This window comes from Berghia stephanieae, chromosome 1 (assembly GCF_034508935.2).
Source record: "Berghia stephanieae isolate SIO BIC M18660-M18661 chromosome 1, UCSD_Bste_1.3, whole genome shotgun sequence".
Taxonomy (NCBI): Eukaryota; Metazoa; Mollusca; class Gastropoda; order Nudibranchia; family Aeolidiidae; genus Berghia; species Berghia stephanieae.
Window position 1 is genome coordinate 112,524,644 of NC_088360.1, and position 22,898 is coordinate 112,547,541.

The window sequence follows — 22,898 nt, forward strand, 5'->3', positions numbered from 1 at the left end:
CTTTCAACTCCCACCAATCAAAACCCTCAGAATCCAACACCCCCCCCCCCCCCCCCTACTAAACCTCTGTCAGTCCCAGACAATTTATCTAAACAACATTACAAACAGCCCTGAATCATCAATAAACCGATTGGTACAGGATCTCTGTCATCCACCAATCGCAACACATTTTATCTACTCTCCACATCCAACCATGAACAGCTATTTAATTGTTAATTTAAATCATCTAAAAAAAAAAAAAAAAAATAACAAAATTTATTACAACCCACCAACCCAATATAACCTCTAACTGACCAACTGCCCAATTAACCCCCCACCCTCCATGAACGCGTTAGGCAACATTAATATTTCAACCATTATTTCATTTATAAAAAAAAATAATAAAAAAAAATAAAAATAAATTATAAAAAAAAAAAAACCAAAAAAAAAAATTTAAATTATTATCATAACGTACGATACAGAGGCAGTTAATGCCAAAGCCTTCCTACTGCTACTACTACTAAACACATAATAATTAACCTAACAAATACAATTTTTACTAATTAAGAGGGTCATTAGATAGGATGGCCTGGGTCTAAAAAAAAAAAAAATAAAATAAAATAAATTTATGCTATATGATAAAAGCTATTGGCAATGTACTGTTTCCTCGAACTACGGTTTCCTCGAGCGTTTTTGCATGTCCCGAAGAGTTCAGGGAACCGTGCTAGAGTGAATGTTATTCTCGACGAAAAATTATCTATTATCTTTCATGGAAAAAGAGAAAGCTAATAGAACCGATTGTGACAACCGCGAAAACTGTCATATGAGCCCATCTTCCGCTTACTACACTTCGCAGTTGCAGACTTCAAATTGTTTATGGATGGAATCATCAAAACAAATATCACTGTCACTGTTTAAGTTTATTTAACAGGCGCACAGTGACTGATATCAAAATGTCAAGCGAAGAAGAGGACTATATGTCGGATGCTTTTCTTCAACAATGGTTGGTAGAGGGTCCAGATTATATTTTTTTTAATTGATTCACATTCACAGCCTCTTTCGATTCGAGAGTTTTGACTTTGGGTGAAAAATTTAAGTTAAAACTAGAGAGGTGGGCCTTTGGCCTACCCTACCAACCTCCGCTGCACGTCCAACTCGCCTTGAGCATGCATTCACGTAAAATATAAAGATTTTTTTTAAAAACCTACCTCTGTTTCAAAAACTAGCATCTTTCAACTTTCTAAGAAACATTTTGATTTTTCAGAACTTAATTCGTTAAAAAAATACCGGCAAATCTGACCCGTTGAGTCGAATGAAAACGAAATTTTGTTGTTTACACGGTTCAAAGGAAATGCCGTAAATAAGCTTTCATGGACTTCCTGTGTTGTTTTTACAGTGTCACGTGACCGTTTTGAGAAATTTGACGTCTGCTACAAATAATTAGACCGGTGGGGGGTAGATATTTTCGTTGGAGCAGAAAAAAGTGAGTATTATTTCTTGTACTTGTAGAGAGGCCTAGGGTCCACCAGTAGTCCAGTTGATTGAATGAAAGTGAAAAAGGCCTTTTTTATCCGCCACCACCACCACCTTGAAAGAGTGGGGGGGGGGGGGGGTGCATGCCGACGAAAGTGTCGCTTGGTGACCTTGGTGACGTAGAGCATCTCAAGGATACTGGCAGTTGTAGGTGTTCTTAACCACATAACAGCGAAGCTAATTTTTTGCTTTTAGATAATAGTTTGCTTTTATCTTTATTATCGTTTCCACCAAGAGAGCAGTCAGACTATCGCAACTCGGACTTCAATTGTCTATAATCGTTTTGCCGTTACTTGTCTTTTGATGATAGAAGATTTGGTGTTAGGTCAAAGATCGAATTTCGCCGCTAAAAGGTTGCATTGCTGCTGGGTTTGCTCTTCCCCCCCACCTTTTTTTTTCTTCTTTTTTTTTCACCTTAGTATTGTTGGTTGCTGCTATTTCCCTTTTTATGATTAGCAAGTGCCGTAGGAGTCTCACAGGATGCAGGAGTACTGCAATTAACCCTTTGCCAGTGACACTGATTTTTTTGTTTTCAAATAATAGTTTTCATTTATATTATTTTTTAACGCAGAAAAACAAAAACGTTTCCACCATAAGAGCAGTAAGAATATTGATAAAAAGCGCTTTGAGCACGTTGGGTGGATATTGCCCTATATAAAAGCTCATGTTTTTAAATTGTATTTTGTTTTTTGTCTTTTGATGAAAACGGTAAGATTTTATTTTTGGTCCAAGTAAGATTGATATTCGCCTTTAAAAGGTTAAGTTGTTTTTTGTTTTTTTTTCAGGTTTTTTGTTTTTTTTTCAAATGCCTAGTGAGAGAGAAAAAACAAAACAATCATACATGTATCTGCAAACAGCAGAACGTTTTCATTTTACAATGAGGTGGGAAGGGGAAGGGATAATACTATGACAAGAGAGAGAGAGAGAGAGAGAGAGAGAGAGAGAGTGGCGGGGGGGGGGGGGATAGTAAGGGGGAATGGAAAAAGATGAAAGAAACAATGGGTTGCCTGATGACGTAGATCAAAGGATTGTTACAGCGGTGTTCACGGTGCGTACTTCGTGAAATTTTAACCTTTTACACTGACACTGATTTTTTTCTCCAGATTGCTTATGCAGAATAAATCGTTTCCACCAAGAGAGCAGTAGTAAGAGTATATTTCGACTCGGGCTTCAATTAAACTATAAATCGCAAAGCTTGTCTTTTAATGATAACATTAAGACTAAGATCTGGAGTTTGGGGAGTGTAAGATGGAATCTCGCCATTAATGGTTAAAATTGTTTTGATTTTTAAAAAAATAACACACACACACACACACACACGAGCGCGCGCGGTCACGACAGCGAGGACCATCTATTGCTTGTGTTGCAACGGTAAACCAGTTTACGTGTACGTAGATCCTGAGGCTAGATGCCCCGTTACCGTGTACGTAGGCACTCCCCCCCCCCCCCCAAAAAAAAAAAAGAAAGAGACACACACACACCACGGCCTTCATTATACTAAGAGTTCACGAAGGCCACGCACACACACACTCACACATACACACGCGCACGCACACACACACACACACACAGTCTCGCATCCGCTACGAACTAATTTTGCGCACCAATTTTTACTGCACTAATGCACCAAATTGCATACCTATCTAGGGACACTTTTTTCCGTATCTTTTCTCAATAAACTTTTTTAAAACCTTTGTTTTGCTTGCACTGCACCGGCACCAGACGTAGTAACAGACGGAAACCCACACGATATCGCGAGGAATGAACCATGAAAATATTTAGGATATAATTTCAAACACAACTTTTGAAATTCATCAAGGATTGTCTAGTACCGAATGTTTTTTGATAGAAAACAAATGCATCTTCAAATCTAAACTGCTTTTGACGGTTAGCGGTAAGTTTTTTATTTATTTTTCTGTCCAAACGAATGATTTGTCCTGGTATAGAAGCTAAGTATTGGTAACACCGGCGCAGCTCTCTAGTTTGATCCCAATGAACCCGTTCTAATGACAATGACGATGGATAGCACCAGTATCACATAATCATTCCTCCCACTACTACTATCGCTTTACTACTGCTACTCTAGTTAGATACTACAACTACAACCACCACTACAACATTATCCCTGAGTCATGAGCCCTGAGTCAGTGAGTCAGCATGGCTCCGTAATGTCTTTGCTTCCGAAAGGTACGGTTCGAATACCCGCTGCGCTGTTTGACCATGAGCAATTTATCTTGCCATAGCTCAGTTTGCGGCATTGCACTGCGGCTGACAATTGGGTTATTTCAGGTTTCACATGGAATAGAGACCATAGAGTGATAAATTTCCCCTATGGACTATGAATGGGATGAATAAAAAAGGGAATTTGATTTATCCCTTTATTAATCATTCCTGTCTTCTATTCCTTCATTGTTTCTAAAATTCAGATTTTCAAAAATTATGATAATGGTTAGAAGAAAAAAAAATATAGGAGGGGTGGGGTAAAAAGGTGATTTTTTTTTTATGATTACCATCTCTCTCACTCTGTTTGTTACTGACTCTCTCTCTCTCTCTCTCTGTCTGTCTGTCTGTCTCTCTCTCTGTCTGTCTCTCTCTCTCTCTGTCTGTCTCTCTCTCTCTCTGTCTGTCTGTCTCTCTCTCTGTCTGTCTGTCTCTCTCTCTCTCTCTCTCTCTCTCTCTCTCTCTCCTCCTCTCCTCTCTCTCTCTCTCTCTCTCTCTCTCTCTCTCTCTCTCTCTCTCTCTCTCATGTAAACAACAACGCGGTAGAAAGTTACAGTGCTCTTAGTGCAAGGGAAGTAACCGTGGATGGTAAATGCGTGACGTCATAGGCATACTCTCTATAACGTAAAAAGTTAATAATTCAGTCATGATATGAATGTTTTCAATTAATCAGAGCATCTCACATATGATGGGATAGAGTTCCAAAAATTGAAAGGATTGATCACCTATCTTTTGAAAGGTTTGATAAAAATTGAAGGGTCGTTATTTGATCTCAAGTTTATATTTGGGACATATAAATTCAAAAGGTCTCTACTAATATTTGAAGGACTATTTGTGGTCAGTGATTTATAGACAATAGTACAAATCTTGTATACATTTCACCCCACAAACAACCAATGCAACTCGTGAAGAAGAAGACAAATATCTATCTTTATTCCCTAAAATCAGCCTGGCTGCATTGTTTTGGGCAACCTGAAGTTTTTAAACTTTTTCTTTGCTATATTGTCCATGATGGAGTTACAGTAATCTAAGTTTGATAAAACAAGAGAGTTAACTAAAAGTTCAGCTTTTCTTTTTGGAATTAAATGACGATTTTTGCTAATTTCCTTCATTTCTATGTACATCCATTTTAGGGTGTTATTTACATGACTGGTATTAGAGAGCTCTTGGTCAACAGAAATACCAAGATTTTTTGCTTGTGAGGAAATATCAATGGTACTATTGCCGAAAGTAATTATTGGTGATCGGTTTGAGATTGAGCTCAGTGATGAAGCCTTAGTTGTAAATAGTTGACAATGGGTCATACCTATATATCAATAGTACTATGAGTTATAGTTCTACTCCACAGCAGTTCGTCCATCTGTCTAATAATAAGAGCCCCATTTGTGTGGATTTGACCTCTTGTAGGCACTTTGATTGCATTTATAGATTCAGTGTTACAAACCTTGGTCATGCCTTTCTGTATGGATGGTTTATTTTGAGGGTCCTAATCAAGTAATCTACATTGGGTTAATTGCTATACTATGGTTATAGCACATCAATCATACCTTATCAGTCAACCATTAACAGCTGCCACAATACAATGCAAAATTAAATGGTAACATAATAACAGGTCATAAACTCATATTTTTTTTTTCCTTTCCAGTACTGATTATCGCCCTGGTTTAGCTCCTAAGCACAAACAGAAACAATATGAAAAGGAAAAGAAAGAGAAAGTATCCAATGAACGCAACAAGAAAGTTCCAATAAAACAACTTGAAATTCAGCAACGTGAGACTGGACTAAATACTAGTATTTCCCAAAACAGTAAAGGTTTTGCCCTTTTACAAAAGATGGGCTACAAACCAGGAACGGGAATTGGAAAATCAGGTAAGAGTAACGCTTAATCCCAACTTTTAGTTATACTTAATATAATCTTTTATTTTAAATTATTGCTTCAAATTGCTCCTTCAATTTTAGCCTGAAACTTTCAGTGAAAGGATCCTTTTCCAGTTGTATTCTTTTGGTAATCATCCGAAGTAAGTAAGTTTTGCATTGGATTGTGTCAATGGGACGGACCAGACAGAGATTACTGCACATGGTCTTTCATGCATTTTTGTGTCCATAACAGCACCTTCTTGTAACCAACATGTGACTGTTTGTGATTGGACTAAACATTGTTCTGTCTTTAAAATTGAGGTGAGATTTGACATCCCCTTTTTTTTGAAGCCTACAGATTTCACATTGACACACAATAGGCCTCCTGGGCTGGGTTCCTGACCTCCCATAGTGGGCAGGGGGGTACATACTGTGTCTTCTATCCCCTTATATCTGTTTTCCAACATGCTATCTGTCTTTGTGTGGGATACCTGAGTACCCAAATATCAGTATTCGATTACGTTATTTCAAGAATAAAAAGAATCACTTCGATTCCAAAATGGCTGACTATTGTTGACGTTTTCTACTTAACAAATTATCATTAGCAATCTACAATACACTACAAATGGCGACGAGCATCTAGAACCCAGATAAGTGCAATAACGTTTACATGTATTTTCATTCTACCAAGCCATAAAACTATAATCTATTGACAGACTACTACCAACTATTGAGCTTGCATTCTCCAGTCTTGTACGTGTACATACCAACATGCCAAGACCCGACACCTTCAACGAAGGACTAGAGTCCTTCACAAACTATAAAGAAAGACTGGATGCGTTTTTTGTTGCAAACGACATTACCGAACAGAAACAAACAGCAACTCTGCTATCATCCATCGGGCTAAAACGTACAACACACTACGATGTTTGACGTCACCCGACCTTCCCTTTAGTAAAAGTTACGAAGAACTTTGCAAACTGCTGTCCAACCATTACTGCCCCCTTCCACTTGAGATAGTTGAAAGATTCAAGTTTCATAAACGCAGTCAAGCGATGGACGAATCTCTTCCTGATTTTTTAGCATCCATAAAACGGTTGGCTGAACACTGCAAATTCGGAGACAATTTAAAAATGTCTCTGCGTGACAGATTTGTTTGCGGAATACGCGATGAAACCATACAAAAGAGACTCTTGCAAGAGCCAAATCTCACTTTAGAATCTGCAACAGCTTTGGCACTTGCAATGGAAACTGCCCGCGAGATGCAGCGGAAATCCACACAACAACATCCGGCAAATCAACAGCTGATCTCAACATTATCAAAACAAATCAGCCTTTACCTACTAACAGAAGACATAACTCACAAACATACACACCGTGCCAATCTTGTGGGAAAAATAACCACAGGAGAGCCGACTGCTACCTCCGTGATGCAGTGTGTAAGTCATGCAACAAACAAGGACACATTCAGAGAGTGTGTCAGGCCAGGAAGGGCAGCCAACAACAGAGGAGAGGAGGAGACAGAACCTCACAATCCCGACAAGTTCACGAGCTAGATGAAGACAATGTTTCCGAAGATAATTTTACACTGGAAATGTTTCACATGGAAGGAAACACACCAAAAATAAAGGTAGACTTGCAAATCAATAATATTCCTACAAAAATGGAAGTTGACACAGGATCTGCTGTTTCAGTGATGACGAAGAGGGACTTCACAAAAACATTCAAAACCTTCCCAAATTTGGAAAAGACAGCTGTTCGTCTGAAAACATACACAGGTGAAACCATTATTCCACTGGGAAAAATTTCAGTTCATGTAGAACTCAACAATCAGAAGAAAATACTGCCACTCCTTATACTTGACAAAGGCAGCAATCCTATTTTGGGAAGAAACTGGTTGGCCGCTATAAAACTGAACTGGCAGAGCATACATCAGATGACGACACCTAAAGATAGATTCAATACAGAAAAATTGAAAGCTCAGTTTCAAGATATATTTTCAGATGGAATTGGAAAAATAAAAGGAATAGAGGCAACACTTCATCTAAAAGAGGGAGCCCTTCCCAAATTCCACAAAGCCAGACCAGTGCCGTACGCCTTAAAACAAAAAGTTGAGAAAGAACTAGACAACTTAGAAGAACAAGGGATAATCACAAAAATTGCAACCTCGGATTGGGCCACACCCATCGTACCCGTATTGAAAAGCAATGGAACAGTGAGAATATGTGGTGACTTCAAGGTAACAGTCAACCCAGCACTTAACACAGAGCAATACACAATGCCAAAAATGGAAGACATGTTAGCTACTTTGGAACAAGGTCAAACATTCTCTAAAATTGATCTGAGACAAGCATACCTTCAGCTCCCTTTAGACAGCGCGTCACAAAAAGTAACAACAATCAACACGTCAAAAGGACTGTATTCCTTCAACCGTTTAGCGTTTGGTATTTCTTCGTCACCAGCAATTTGGCAAAAGACAATAGACAGAATCCTCCAGGGAACACCCGGAGTTCAATGCAACCAAGATGACATGATAGTCACAGGGAAAACAAACGATGAACACTGGCAAAATCTGCTACTAGTCCTAGCTAGACTTCAAGAGTATGGACTGAAGGTCAATCTTGAAAAATGCCAATTCTTCCAAGACGAAGTTATCTTTTGCGGTGTCAAAATAACCAAAAATGGCTTGCACAAAACCGAAAACAAGGTCAAGGCCATCATCGACGCACCACAGCCAACAAACAAAACACAACTCAGATCATTCCTCGGGCTTGTAAATTATTACCACAAGTGGCTGGAAAATGTAGCTCAAATTGCGAAGCCACTGTACAATCTTCTACAGGATAACACAAAATTTGAATGGTCAACTGAAGCTGATCATGCTTTCATTCAAATAAAAACAATGATCGCTTCGGACAAAGTCCTCATGCGCTACGACCCCGATCGACCATTGCGACTCGCCTGTGACGCTTCACCATACGGCATCGGCTGCGTTCTCTCGCACATCACACCAGAAGGCGACGAAAGACCTATTGCATACGCCTCAAGAACTCTCAATAAGGCAGAACAGAATTACTCCCAACTAGACAGAGAAGCTCTAGCTATCACATGGGGTGTTAAAAAGTTCTTCAATTATGTATGTGGCAGGCACTTTACACTAATCACTGACCATCAGCCACTCAAATACATCTTCTCGCCCACAAAACCAGTCCCTGCAATGTCTGCAGCCAGACAACAGAGATATGCAATTTTCCTTTCAGCCTTCGACTACTCAATCGAATACAGGAACTCCAAGTCAAACGCTAATGCAGACGGATTTTCACGATTGCCTTTACCCACCACAAACTCAAGTCAAGAGGCCGATTCAGCAGATGAACTATTCTATACAGAAGTAATAGAGTCCTTACCAGTCAACGCAGCAAACGTTGCCAAAGAATCACGCCACGACAAAACACTGTCACAAGTCATACATTACGTCCAAACTGACAGATGGCCAAACACAGTCAACGAAGAACTGAAACCTTACTTCAACAAACAAAACGAACTGTCAGTGCAACAAAACTGTCTCTTTTGGGGATATAGACTCATCCCTCCACAAAAACTGCATGCAAAAATCTTAAGTGTTCTTCATGAAGGACACATTGGTATAGTCAAAATGAAAAACTTGGCTAGGGGATACTTCTGGTGGCCTGCTATTGACAAACAAATCGAGGCAACTACAAAAGGGTGCCCTGGTTGTGCTTCAGTTCAACCTGATCCACCGAAAGCTCCTCTTCACCCATGGCACTGGCCCGACAAGCCATGGCAAAGAATTCAAATAGACTTCGCGGGACCATTCATGGGATTAATGTTTCTAGTGGTCGTCGACGCCCATTCCAAATGGGCCGAAATAATACCGACATCCAACGCCACATCCATTTCAACAATCAATATATTGAGCAATCTTTTTGCAAGATTTGGTTTACCTGAACAGCTCGTATCTGACAACGGTGTGCAGTTCACATCCAATGAATTCAAATCCTTCACAAAGGTCAATGGAATCAAGCACACCCTTAGCACACCCTACCACCCAGCAACCAACGGGCTGGCTGAGCGAATGGTCCAAACTTTCAAACAAGCTATGAAAGCTTCAAAAGATGAGAAGGGTACCATCCATACCAAACTGGCAAGATTCCTGTTTGCTTATAGGAATGCACCACACACCACAACAAACGAGAGCCCAGCATCACTTATGTTTGGCAGACATCTGCGAACTCACCTAGACATCATTCGACCAAGCATTCATACAAGAGTATCTTCATGTCAAGACCGTCAGCTTCGTACTCACTCTTCTGCCAACACCAGGAACTTCGACAACGGAGACAACGTCCTGGTCCGAGACTACCGCGGACACCAACGATGGCAACACGGCGTAATCCATGCCCAAACGGGAACACGCACCTTTGAAGTCAAAACAGCTCCCGGAGCCATATGGAGACGACACTCCGACCAAATTGTTCACACAAACGCCCCTGCAATCACAAGCAAACCAGCACCGGCACCACTATTGGACATCGTCCCAAACTTCAGAACGACAGAGATACCAACCATGGTTCAAACAACCCCAGCGAATGACCGAGATCCAAATTCTAACGCGGTCACAGGTCGAGGTCCCGCCCTCACCACATAGAGAATTCCCAAATTCTCTAAGTCTCTCTGACAACATGTCACAGAGAACGCAATCTCAAAACAATCACAACACTACAAGTGCACCTTACACTACGAGAAGTGGTCGCAACGTGAGAAAACCAAACAAATTCACACTGTAGGCAGGGCCATTTATAAGCCTTAAGCTTCGCCTATAATATTGGAAGAAATATTTGTGACGTTGCGACCACAAACATAAAAACACTTTGCATCTACACAGCCGCACGAAGTAGACACTAGTTAAGACTATTAGAGTCCATTACTGTGTGTTCTTTTATCATTATGAACTGTTGACCACTTCAACTAGTTTAGTACTACACAGAAGAAACACTTTTTCTTACTCATCATTGATATATGAGATAATTTTTTTTTTCCCTCGTATGCAAACATTATTTTATTTTTTTTTCTCATTTACTTAATTAATCATTTAAGCTGTATAAAACAAATGTAAGAATGAATGAACCATTATGTAAACCAAAACGAGCGAAAGTATAATAGCTCATTTTTTTTTTACATCATCTAATTTTTTTTTAAGGGGGAGATTGTGGGATACCTGAGTACCCAAATATCAGTATTCGATTACGTTATTTCAAGAATAAAAAGAATCACTTCGATTCCAAAATGGCTGACTATTGTTGACGTTTTCTACTTAACAAATTATCATTAGCAATCTACAATACACTACACTTTGTCTTGGAATGAGATTACTTGGTTTTGTCCTGGTCCTGGTCAGATCCCCTGGCTGAGAGGGAAACAGTCGAATGTATAGTTAGTTTTGGGAGATGATATTTTTTTCATTGTAAATCATCTCTCTGTTATGCACTGTATTATGCTTTCTTTATTTTATATATGATTTGTAAAACATTTGAGTGTGTTCCTCTTAGCGGGACCTGTGCTTGTGTCTGGATGAGACTTTTAGTGATCTCAAACTTAAGTACTTTGATAGAGTGCTTTTGGAATCTACACCTGTTTCTTATTTGAACCAATTCCCCTTTGTCTTCCCTTTTCTTGGATGCTTTATTGTAGTTCTAGAACTTTTTACTATCCATTTTCTTCCTTTTTACTGGCATATCAGCTTAATGTGTTGCAAGCGCCGTAAAACCATTAAAAACAAACAAAATAAACAAACAATAGGCCTCTATCCTGTTTATGAACAGTACCTTTTTATGCATAAACAGTAAGATAGCTATCTGATGGCGAATGTGCGAGTGTCAATCATGTGAGCCTGAGCTTCTTTTTTTGGAAGATTTTTTTTATTTATAAAGCGCAATATCCACTTAACGTGCTCAGAGCACTTTACAAGGGGTGCAGAAACTATTGAAAAGACAGGATGAAGTTTGCCCCAGATAACCCTCTAAATTTTTTAATACATGTCTTGCCAGAGTATGGCAGTTAACTGGTTAAAAATTAATTATGGGAAGAGCATGCATTTGCAGGTTCGATTCTAGAGGTATTATAGTATATAAGCAATGGAAAAACTATAAAACAAGTTCAGACATTTAAATATCTTGGATACATAATAACTTCAGATGGCAGATGCAACACAGAAATAAAACGAAGAATTGCAATAGCTAAAGATAGTTTTAATAAAATGAGTCTAATTTTTAAAAACCACAATATCTCAATGACAACAAAACATAGGGTTTTGAAGGCCTACGTATGGTCAGTATTATTATATGGCTGCGAAAGCTGGACAATTACAGAAGACATTAGAAAGAAACTGGAGGCATCAGAAATATGGTTTCTTAGAAGGATGTTCATGGACAGAGAAGAAAACTAATGAAGAAGTATTAGAGCAAGCTGAAACTAAAAGGTTATTAATTCGTACAATAAGAAAAAGACAAATGCAATTTTTAGGGCACCTAAATCGACATAAATGTATTGAACATCTTGCTCTCACAGGAAAGATAGAAGGTAAAAAGAGTAAAGGTAGACCAAGAAAAACATATTTGAATAGATAGAACAGCTCGGTGACAAAGAAAGAGAAGAGTAATATTAGTTTTCTGAGGTTATCTGATCAGAGAGATGAATGGCATACCATGATCACCGATGTCTGGCACAGACTTGGTACTTGAAGATATGGAAGACAGACCAGAGACTCCACAGCATGCCATAAGTATGTCTATGGGACTTGACACAAAACGAATTGTAGTACTGTTTGTTTGTTTGTTTGTAATTTAGTTTATTTTGTTAGGCATCACAAATAATTTTTGATGCCTGATACAACCATTTTTCCATATCATCTCTTGGTTCTATAATTTTAGGATTTTAACTTAGTGGCCAACCGTCCTGATCAAATCGTGACTGTCCTGATATGACAAGCTGAGAAAAACTTAACGAAAAAATTTTTTGGACTGTTTATATGTAAGGAAATGACCCTTGCATTTCCCCAGGATTATGCTTTTTTTGACGAGCAAATTAAAACAAGGAACAGAAAAAGCTCTAAATCGAGATTATATTATATAATAGTCCAAACATACTGCTATTCTGTCATGACAGTATTGTGTGTTAGGGTGTCTCGTTTTAGCTCTTTGAAAAGTTGGTCACTGTGTTTTAAGATTGATGATAGTTTTTCAAATGGGTTTCATGTATATTTAGAGTCTCTCATGATGTTGTCCGACAGTTACTGTTACATAATTGGCATAAAATATAATTATTATTCACACTACCTTAATTTATAATCTTGCCATAGGCAGTCTTGAATAGAGAATACCTAGATGGAACTTAAGTGAAAGCACCAGAGGTGGTCATGAATAATCCTTTCGAAAACAAGATATTTAATTAATTTTGCCATTGAATTAATTATCACAGTTGTTAATATTTCTCTATGAATCTAGGTGTTCCATTATTATTTTTCTATAATACATATTCAAAATTTTCTATACTACAGGTGAGGGTAGGGTTGAACCAGTGTGCTTTGAAGTGAAGACTGGCCGCTCTGGCCTTGGAAAAGATTCTGAGATGAAGAGAAAATCAACAGAAATGAACAGTATGAGAGCAGCAATGCAAATGAAACGGAAAAAGATTAATGAAAAACAAGCTCAGTCGTTTCAGAACAGAATGAGGGACAAATTCAGTGATAGACTTGTAGAGAAAGATCTTCGTACAGCTCAAAAAGCTTGCTTACAACTTGATCAACAGGCAGTATGTTTATTTTTTCATAGAAAGTTTTACAGGATCAGTAGCTGGTAGAGTTGTTTTCTTCCAGAATCTTATTTGAAATTTTGAAATAATATTCTTGTGAAATTGATGCCACTGATTTAAAAAGTCATTGGTGGGAATCGAGGTAGAGACATTTACATTAAAGGCTCTATCTCATGCCTTTCTTCAGTACCTTCACAGCTGATAAATTGTATTTATTGGAGTTTTCACCAACAACACGAAAAGAAGGACATGTCTTAGTTACTTGTTAATGAAAAATCTTGATTTACAACATTTAACATCCAAGTATGTTTTTAGCTTTAAAGTATCCAATTATTTAAAAGACAAATAATTTTTTAAAAACACATGTATACTATTTGTTATTTGTAAATTGATTGTTTTTTAGGGGCTGGATGGTCCACCAGAGCCATTTTTTTGGCCAGCAAATAGCCTCCCAGTTCCATCGTCAGGTAAACAGACTGAGGACTTATCAGAGCCCTCAAACAGTAAGCAGGATGGTGGATACAATAGCCATCCCTTTGAAGAATCAGATGATGATTGTCAAGATGATGACGATGATGTTGATGATTGTGAGGAGGTGCCTTATTATCTTGAATTCAGTGTAAGCTTGCATGTAATTGATGAAATTTTTGATTTTGTTTCTGCAATAAGCAAATCAATGGTGGTTTCTATGCCAAATTATATTGGTAGAGCAAACCTGTAAATTTTTATTTTTGTATTTGCATTTTTACTTATCAATTTGGGTTTTTTTTTTGTTTTTTTTTTTTTTGTTTGTTTTTAAAGAGTCCAAGATTGGTGAAATAGTCGAAGTATTTCATAATTTATTTATCATTAGAGAAAAATAAGTAAATAAGATTCTAGTGACATTATGCATAATTTTTTCCTCACATCCAGACTGCTGAACGAACGGAGATTGTAACTCGATATTTAAGGAATGTATATAGATACTGTATTTGGTGTGGCACAAGTTTTGAAGGTGAGTATAAAATTAAATTTATATTTTAAACCATTGGGCATTAAGGGCATTTCATCATGCATGCAAATGTTATGAAAATCTATTACAAAAATTCTATTGAGTCTTTTCCTCACTGTTGGCCAAATGTTAGTGGAACTTTGAAAGTGATGCAGCAGTTTTTGCTTTTGAAAACATCGCTTTATCTCTTTATCTTAACATCATCATTGTGTTAATCAATCTTTTTTGCTGTCCAAATGAATTCACAGTCACTCCTGACCAATCTTGACTTAACCATAAACTCAGCTGTTACACACACACACACACACACACACACACACACACACACACACCACAAAGCAAATATTCTACATAATTCCATAACTTACAGGTTAACAAGCAAGTTATACTGTCCCTATTTGCATGTTATATATGTAATTTTATGGTCGATTCAATATTTAAATCAGAATTATGCATATATTTAAATTTACAGATGAAAAAGAATTGGCATCAATGTGTCCTGGAAACTCATCTGATCTTCATGACTGAAAATGAATGTATCAAAGGTTCAAAGTATATCGCTATCAGTTGATAAATGACTACATGGTGGTTTGATGTTGCTTTCTTATACCTTCATTAAAGGTTACGAGCTACACTCTGTGATTATTCGAGCATTATCACTGACTATCAGCTTTTCGTGAGGAAAGATGGAGTCATTATCAGTATCTACTGGGGACCACAAGAAGAAGTATGTAGCCAACTCATCTATTTTGATGCATCATGGGGCAGCTAAACACATAAACCATCTGTTTTTAAAGTGAAGCTTTTTATTTTTGGTCATTTTAATTATTTATGTTAAAGCATTGAGTATGGCTGAATTTATATGTCATTCTACAGTGTACAAAGCTATCAACTCATTAGAGAGTTATTATAAGGAGAGTGCCAGTTAAAAAATAGAGATAGAGAAAAGAAATAACACTGTTTTAAAATGACTTTCGTGGTAGAAGTAATTGATGACTGAGTCCATCAGCTGGCTCATTTAGTCAATCATTGTCTATTTCCTTCCCTCTTTCTCAACAAATCAAGTAAGAATCTGAGACTTAGATGCCACAGACAGAACAAATTATGACTGAATGTTCTTTGCAAATGGGAACATTGCACTTGCTGCAAAAAACTGATATCTTTTTGTCCAGTTTTCAAGGGCATCTAGCACATCTCTTTCATTTGGAAGCGGAAGGGGGCTTAGTAGTTGTTGTTTGAAGAGGTGCTGATATTTCAAATAGATTGATGCCAAGAATAATGTCCATGGCAAACATAAGCTGCTTTGGCAATCTGAGGCAGTATGAGGTGTTTTGAGATATCTAGTTGAAATTCTCGGCGGTTGTCTGTTTTAGAAATGTGTTCAGTGAGGTACTTTGTACGGTACACCACTGAAGCAGCAATGGATGCAACATCTAGGATGTTGTAGAGACCATGGGCCAACGTTTTGTCTTGTCTCTTTGATCTCACAGTGTGTGCCATCAGGTTCATTGTGTCCACACCACCCTTTGTGGCGTTGTAGTAACTCACCACTTCTGGCAATTCTTTGTTGTGTCTATTTACCCCAATGGTCGAATCCGAATGCATGCTTGACATGACAATTACATTTTTCTTTGCCCCTGACTTGTAGCTGACAAGCATGACATTCTTTCTGAAGCAAAATTTTGATTCTCCCTTTTCCGTAAGTCTCTGGTCCTGGAACTCTGGTGGAATAAACCTCTTGACGTAATGTGCCAACAACAGACTTTTTCTCAGTGTTTAACTTTTGAGCCAATTTGTAATCTGTAAAAAGGTTGCCACACGTCAAATATCGTCCTGAACGATAGAATGACTCAACAAGTTGTAGGGCGGTGTTCCTGCTGAGGTTCACTGTTGGATTGCGACCAACTTTTCCCAAAGAGGGAACATCATTGAGTGGATAAAATGTCTCAGAATCCACAGCTCAGAAAATTTTCAGGCCATACTTATTGGGCTTTGATGGAAGATACTGCAAGAAACTACATCTGCCTCTCCGAGGAACTAGTCGTCCGTCAACTGTGACTGACAAACCTGGAACGTAGTGCGTCGTGACTTCGAACAGTTGCAAAAAACAGGGTTTTGTCATTGTAAACACCGTATCTCAGTTTATATGGTGTTTTATCGCTGAATCTCAATGCAACCAACACCGTATGTCACATTATACTGGATTTTATCATTGCCTCATAATGTATCCAATACCATGTTAGAATATACGTGGTTCTGTCATTGTATCGTGAAACGTAAGATACCGTATCCAATACCATATGTTAGAATATACATGGTTCTGTCATTGTATCGTGAAATGTAAGATACCGTATCTCACAAGGACTTTCATGAGCTTTTCTCTGACCCAAACTTTTGGGACAGCAAGGTAAAATGTGACCTATTGCCTTAATACGATATGTTGAGGCAGTTCAGATGAAAAAAATAGCATTTTTAGCCAGAAAAATGATCTTGTGATGACATTTTTAATTTAAAAAGAAGAAATATAAACATAACCGAAAAGGTTAAAAAGTAAAATTTCCTATTTTTATTTGCTTTTCCATTGAATTTACTTTTTGTCATCTGATTTTCCCCGACATAATACTGTTTTGAGGCGATGGGTAATGGGAAATTCAAAACAGAAGAAACTTGAAAATTTACATATTGCAATATCCACTAATGTGCCCAAAGCGCTTTACAGCAATAGCAACACTTAATATGTAGGACAAGACATGACACCTGTTAGGCGATATTACAATTGTTTTCAACAGATAAAACGCAGATAACGGCCAGGTGCTCCTTTTACACAGTGGGACAATGAGAGTAAAGAGCCTTTTCCAATGATTAAACTATCCGCTGCTGGGAGTGGGACACGAATGCTGGACCTTCTGATCCGAAGTCGAATGTCATATCACAAGACCAGTCTGGAACATACCTACTTAAATTCATCTAAAGAAAAAATAGGAACAAAATAATTTATTAAAAGTGTCAACAATTTTATTCACTAATGGCTAACATACAAATGAATGAAACAAGAAAATGATGGTGATAATGATGGTGGTGGTGGTGATGATAGTGATGATAATGATGTTGAGGAGGATGAAGATGATAATAATAATGATAAAGATGTTGAGGATGAAGATAATAATAATGATGAAGGTAATGATGGTGATATTGAAATGATGAAGATGATGATGGCAATGATGATGATATGTCAATTAGGAAAAACAATTATTATTAACACTTGAGAAAAATTTATTAATCTGTATTTGTTGTAAGGTCTAGGAACAAATCGTCGGTAGGCAGTTTTTGTCAGAATATGCGTCTGTTGACCGACATCAGTGGTACAAGTTTTATTAGAATGTCCATTTTTAAAATCTGGTCTAATGCCACATGGTTTTGTTCTCTAGTACTTTGTTCCGTGGTCAATGTGAAATGTTTTCTTATGAGTTCGAATTCTTTTTCATCTTCACTAGTATACCATGACTTGTAGAGTTTGATCCCTGTTTAAATGAAATAGTCAACATATCCTCCAGGTAAGATCTGTCCGTGGCTTTTCTAAGTTTATACTGACTTGTTCCAGTTTGCCAGTGAACAAATTGATCATGATTCATAACAATAATGTCACCTCCAGTATTTTTTGCTTAATTAATGAAATAGTTAAAATCAAATATTTTACCCATTCTTTTTCATTTCCCTCTATTGAGTGGTGGACAGAATCTGATGACATGAATGTGTGTCCTGGTTCAAAGTAATGCAACACAATTTCAACAGTATGTACAATGTGGTTGGAATTAACTGCAGCAGAAAGCATGGTTGTCTTATTCTGACCACTGCAGTTGTCCAGCCAGCAAACCACCTTCTTAACATCCCTATTGTTTTTTAGAAATTCCCAAAACGTGGAAGCGATGTCTTCATCCCTTCGTCCACTTATGCCTTCTTGCCACAAGCAAACTGTATTCATTCTATTTGCCTATGGAACCGTCTACCCATGTAAACAAATGTTTTATTCATGGCTGATATTCTACTTGTGAACAGTCCACTTTTATATTGATCCAAACGTGGGAGGATTATTATCTTTTGAAGGTCAGCCGACACAATTATTTCTGATTCTTTCTTGTTTTTTCTCTGCATCGGCCCTTTAATAAAGCCTTGCTTGGATTGATCTTTCCATATGTTTTTTTAAGTTTAATGCATTCAGCGCATTCATTATTTTCCACGGTGCAGTTGAATTTATGAATTTTTCCTTTTGTGCATTCTTCACCACTTAATTCCACAAATGAGATGTTTATTTCCTTGACCACACTGTAGTATAACTCATACGTTGTCTTCCTGAGCCGTTTTTACGAAGTTTTGATGCATATCCACAGTGGTCACATCTGTGAGGGAATATAGCACTAAATGTGCTCAAAGTGCTTTACAGCAACAGCAACACTTAATATGTAGGACAAGGCATGACACCTGTTAGGCGACATTACAGTTGTTTTCAACAGATAAAGCGCAGATACGGCCAGGTGGTCCTTTTACACCTGAGTACAGTGGGAGAATGAGAGTTAAGAAGAGCCTTTTCCAATGACTAAACTATGCGCTGCTCAGAGTGGGAAACGAATGCTGGACCTTCTGATTCGAAGTCGAATGTCATATCACAAGACCAGTCTGGAACATACTTAAATTCATCTAAAGATAAAAATAGGAACATCATACAAACGGATGAAACGAAAGTGATGATGATGGTTGTGATGATAGTGATGATGTTGATGAGGATGAAGATGATAATAATGATGAAGGTGATGATGGTGATATTGAAATGAAGATGATGATGGCAATGATATGTCAATTAGGAAAAACAATTATTATTAACACTTGAGAAAAAATTATAATCTGTATTTGTTGTAAGGTCTAGGAACAAATCGTCGGTAGGCAGTTTTTGCCAGAATATGCGTCTGTTGACCGACATCAGTGGTACAAGTTTTATTAGAATGTCCATTTTTAAAATCTGGTCTAATGTCACGTGGTTTTGTTCTCTAGTACTTTGTTCCGTGGTCAATGTGAAATGTTTTCTTATGAGTTCGAATTCTTTTTCATCTGCACTAGTATACCATGACTTGTAGAGTTTGATCCCTGTTTAAATGAAATAGTCAACATATCCTCCAGGTAAGGTCTGTCCGTGGCTTTTCTAAGTTTATACTGACTTGTTCCAGATTGCCAGTGAACAAATTGATCGTGATTCATAACAATAATGTCACCTCCAGTATTTTTTGCTTAATTAATGAAATAGTTAAAATCAAATATTTTACCCATTTTTTTTCATTTCCCTCTATTGAGTGATGGACAGAATCTGATGACATGAATGCGTGTCCTGGTTCAAAGTAATGCAACACAATTTCAACAGTATTTACAATGTGGTTGGAATTAACTGCAGCAGAAAGCACGGTTGTCTTATTGCAGTTGTCCAGCCAGCAAACCACCTTCTTAACATCCCTATTGTTTTTTAGAAATTCCCAAAACGTGGAAGCGATGTCTTCATCCCTTCGTCCACTTATGCCTTCTTGCCACACGCAAACTGTATTCATTCTATTTGCCTATGGAACCGTCTTGCTTTCACCCATGTAAACAAATGTTTTATTCATGGCTGATATTCTACTTGTGAACAGTCCACTTTTATATTGATCCAAACGTGGGAGGATTATTATCTTTTGAAGGTCAGCCGACACAATTATTTCTGATTCCTTCTTGTTTTTTCTCTGCATCGGCCCTTTCATAAAGCCTTGCTTGGATTGATCTTTCCATATGTTTTTTTAAGTTTAATGCATTCAGCGCATTCATTATTTTCCACGGTGCAGTTGAATTTATGAATTTTTCCTTTTGCGCATTCTTCACCACTTAGTTCTGCAAATGAGATGTGTATTTCCTTGACCACACTGTAGTATATTTCATACGTTGTCTTCCTGAGCTGTTTTTACGAAGTTTTGATGCATATCCACAGTGGTCACATCTGTGAGGGAATATAGCACTGATTTGGTGCATGCTCTCTTCCATATGTTGCATGATGATTGTGTGGTCAACTTTATGCTTAGGAATGTGATGGCCACACAGATCCTTAGGGCTTTCCTGTACGCTGCATGATATAAAGTTACTGGAAAAAGTTGTTCTCCAGCAATTAAATGAACACTTAGCAAGTCATGGGCTCCAAGAGCCTCTTCAGTTGGCATACAGAAAATTGCACAGCACCGTAACAGTAACAGCCCTCCTGCGGGTTGATTCTTGTTCATCAAAAGTCATAAAAAATGGAAGACAACAGTGTTATATTTGCTCGACCTGTCAGCCGCATTTTACTCCATAGACGACGAAATCCTCACTCGACTACAGAATAATTTTGGTATTCAAGGAACAACACTCGACTGGTTCAGAGCTCATCTTACAGGATGGCTCCAACAAATTCTGATTGGAAACTGGTACTCTGATAGTGGACCTCTTCTCTTTGGCATACCCCAAGGCTCCATTCTTGGACCAGTACTTTGTGCTTTATACATCACAACTTGAAGACATCATTCATTCATATGGTCTTGATCATCATTGTTATGCCGACGACATGCAAATCTATGACACCAATCATCAATCAACATTTGACAGGGAAATTGAAATTTTTGGAGATAAACGAAATCAAAGTGCCTTTTGTCAAGAAAGTTAGAAATCTTGGGGTCATGTTTGATTCGAACCTTTTGATGAATGAACAAGTATGTCAATTAAAGAAGAAATTATTTGTAGATATGAAAACGACAAGTTCTATACGATATTTTATAACAAAAGATGCCTGTCAAAAATTCATACCTGCCTTAATTTTTTTCAAAATTAGTTTATTGATGTAACTCTTTACTTTCTGGAACATCAAGTTCAAATATTCGTTCTCTCCAAGCAATTCAAAACAATGCAGCACGCTTGGTAATGTAAAAGAAGCGCCAAGATGAAGCTGCACCTTTCATTAGTGGAAGTACACTGGCTGCCTGTGAGAGAACGTATAGAATATAAAGTAGCAACATTAATTTTTACATGTCTAGATAACAGCAACAGTTCATTCAGATATATGAACCACAAAGATTCTTCGCTCCCCTTCCAATTCAAAAACTCTAAAGATCCCTAAAACCAGACTTAAAGCTGGGGAGAAAAGCCTTACTTGGTCTCGCCCTAGAATTTGAATGAATTGCCTTTAAAAATAAGAGAATCAACAGCCCATGAAACATTAAAAAAGAAACTGAAAACTCATTGTTTTCGGTCATGTTTCAGTGAGCAGCTACTCCAATGAATGATAAATGATTTTAGTGTGTGTGTTTAAGTGTTTGTGAGTGCAATCATGCTGTGTATGGATGTATTGAAATGTTTGATATATTTACATGTCATGTAACGTGCCCAGAGCCTGTATAATATAGCGGGTAAAGCTGCGTTTAACAAATGTGCACTATTATTATTATAGTCTTTCATCGATACAAAAAGCGATTGCTTGTATAACAGGTAATAAGAAATGAAGTAAATAGCTAGAAGTAGGACTGCCTTTAAAACGGCCAAATTATTACATTGTATTATTACAGTATCATCATCATCAAATCATCATTGATAAATCGAAAAACCAATTTGTTCATATTTTATATAATAAATCATTTTCATTTGCAAAATTATTCCATATTTGTCATTTTATTGTTAACACTGTCAGGGATGCCTTCATGTTGTGACAATGAAGATTAATTCGTGCCTGCTCTACATTTTATAATTTAAACACTGCTGAGTATGTTTGTGATAGTCAGCAAAATAAAATGTTAGCTTTCATGGTTGGGGTGGGGCTCTCAACCTTCCTTGGAGGTTAGTTCTTGCTCTCTTCATTTTGCCTTTGGTAGTAATAATTCCCTTAAAGTAGGTGACTGTTTGTCCCTGAGAATTCTTTATAATTCTATCCATCTTATATCACTTCTATTCATGTTGGCTTTGTATCCTATTACTGTTATAAATTATCATTACTAGTATTACTAGAAAATGGCTTTCCTGGGTCCTGCATGTAGTCTTGTGCTCAAAGGATGGAAGTTTCTTCTCTCTCTTGAAAAATGAATACAATAGGCTACGGTATTTATGACGTATCACCTAACAATAACAATCCCTCATTTGGGTGGTGGCTGATTACTGATTTCCACAGCAACACTCATAGAAAACCTGTTTTAAAAATTTTATTTTAAATACAGTAAAATTACTTTAAACCGAAAGAAGCTAAACCGAAAAATACCTTAAACCGCAAAGAATTTAATAAATTGTACGAGTTTCTTCATTATCTTTGTACTAATTCTTACGATGAACCGAAATACTTCTAAGAAGGACTTTCTTTAAACCGAAACAATTTGAGACCACCTTCCTTTATTCTCTCTCAATTTTTCTTCAAAAATTGGGGAAGGAGGCCACACGTAATAATGTCCGGCGATATTAAACA

At 37.4% G+C, this 22,898-nt stretch overlaps 1 protein-coding gene across 1 annotated transcript; it reads left to right on the top strand.

The window, feature by feature from the left end:
- The first annotated feature begins 827 nt into the window (after nucleotides 1–827).
- Nucleotides 828–22,098, top strand: LOC144962752 (G patch domain-containing protein 11-like). The gene is made up of 6 exons (XM_078895973.1): nucleotides 828–982; nucleotides 5,378–5,601; nucleotides 13,166–13,419; nucleotides 13,823–14,038; nucleotides 14,332–14,413; nucleotides 14,883–22,098. The coding sequence occupies exons 1-6, from the start codon at nucleotides 933–935 to the stop codon at nucleotides 14,936–14,938; spliced, it is 882 nt and encodes a 293-aa protein (XP_078752099.1). The 5' UTR covers nucleotides 828–932; the 3' UTR covers nucleotides 14,939–22,098.
- The last annotated feature ends 800 nt before the right edge of the window (nucleotides 22,099–22,898 follow it).

Coding starts and splice junctions, on each gene's coding strand:
- LOC144962752 (XM_078895973.1), top strand. CDS start 933: ATGTCAAGCGAAGAAGAGGACTATATGTCGGATGCTTTTCTTCAACAA. Junction 983..5,377: donor GATGCTTTTCTTCAACAATG/GTTGGTAGAGGG, acceptor TTTCCTTTCCAG/TACTGATTATCGCCCTGGTT. Junction 14,039..14,331: donor CTTATTATCTTGAATTCAGT/GTAAGCTTGCAT, acceptor CCTCACATCCAG/ACTGCTGAACGAACGGAGAT.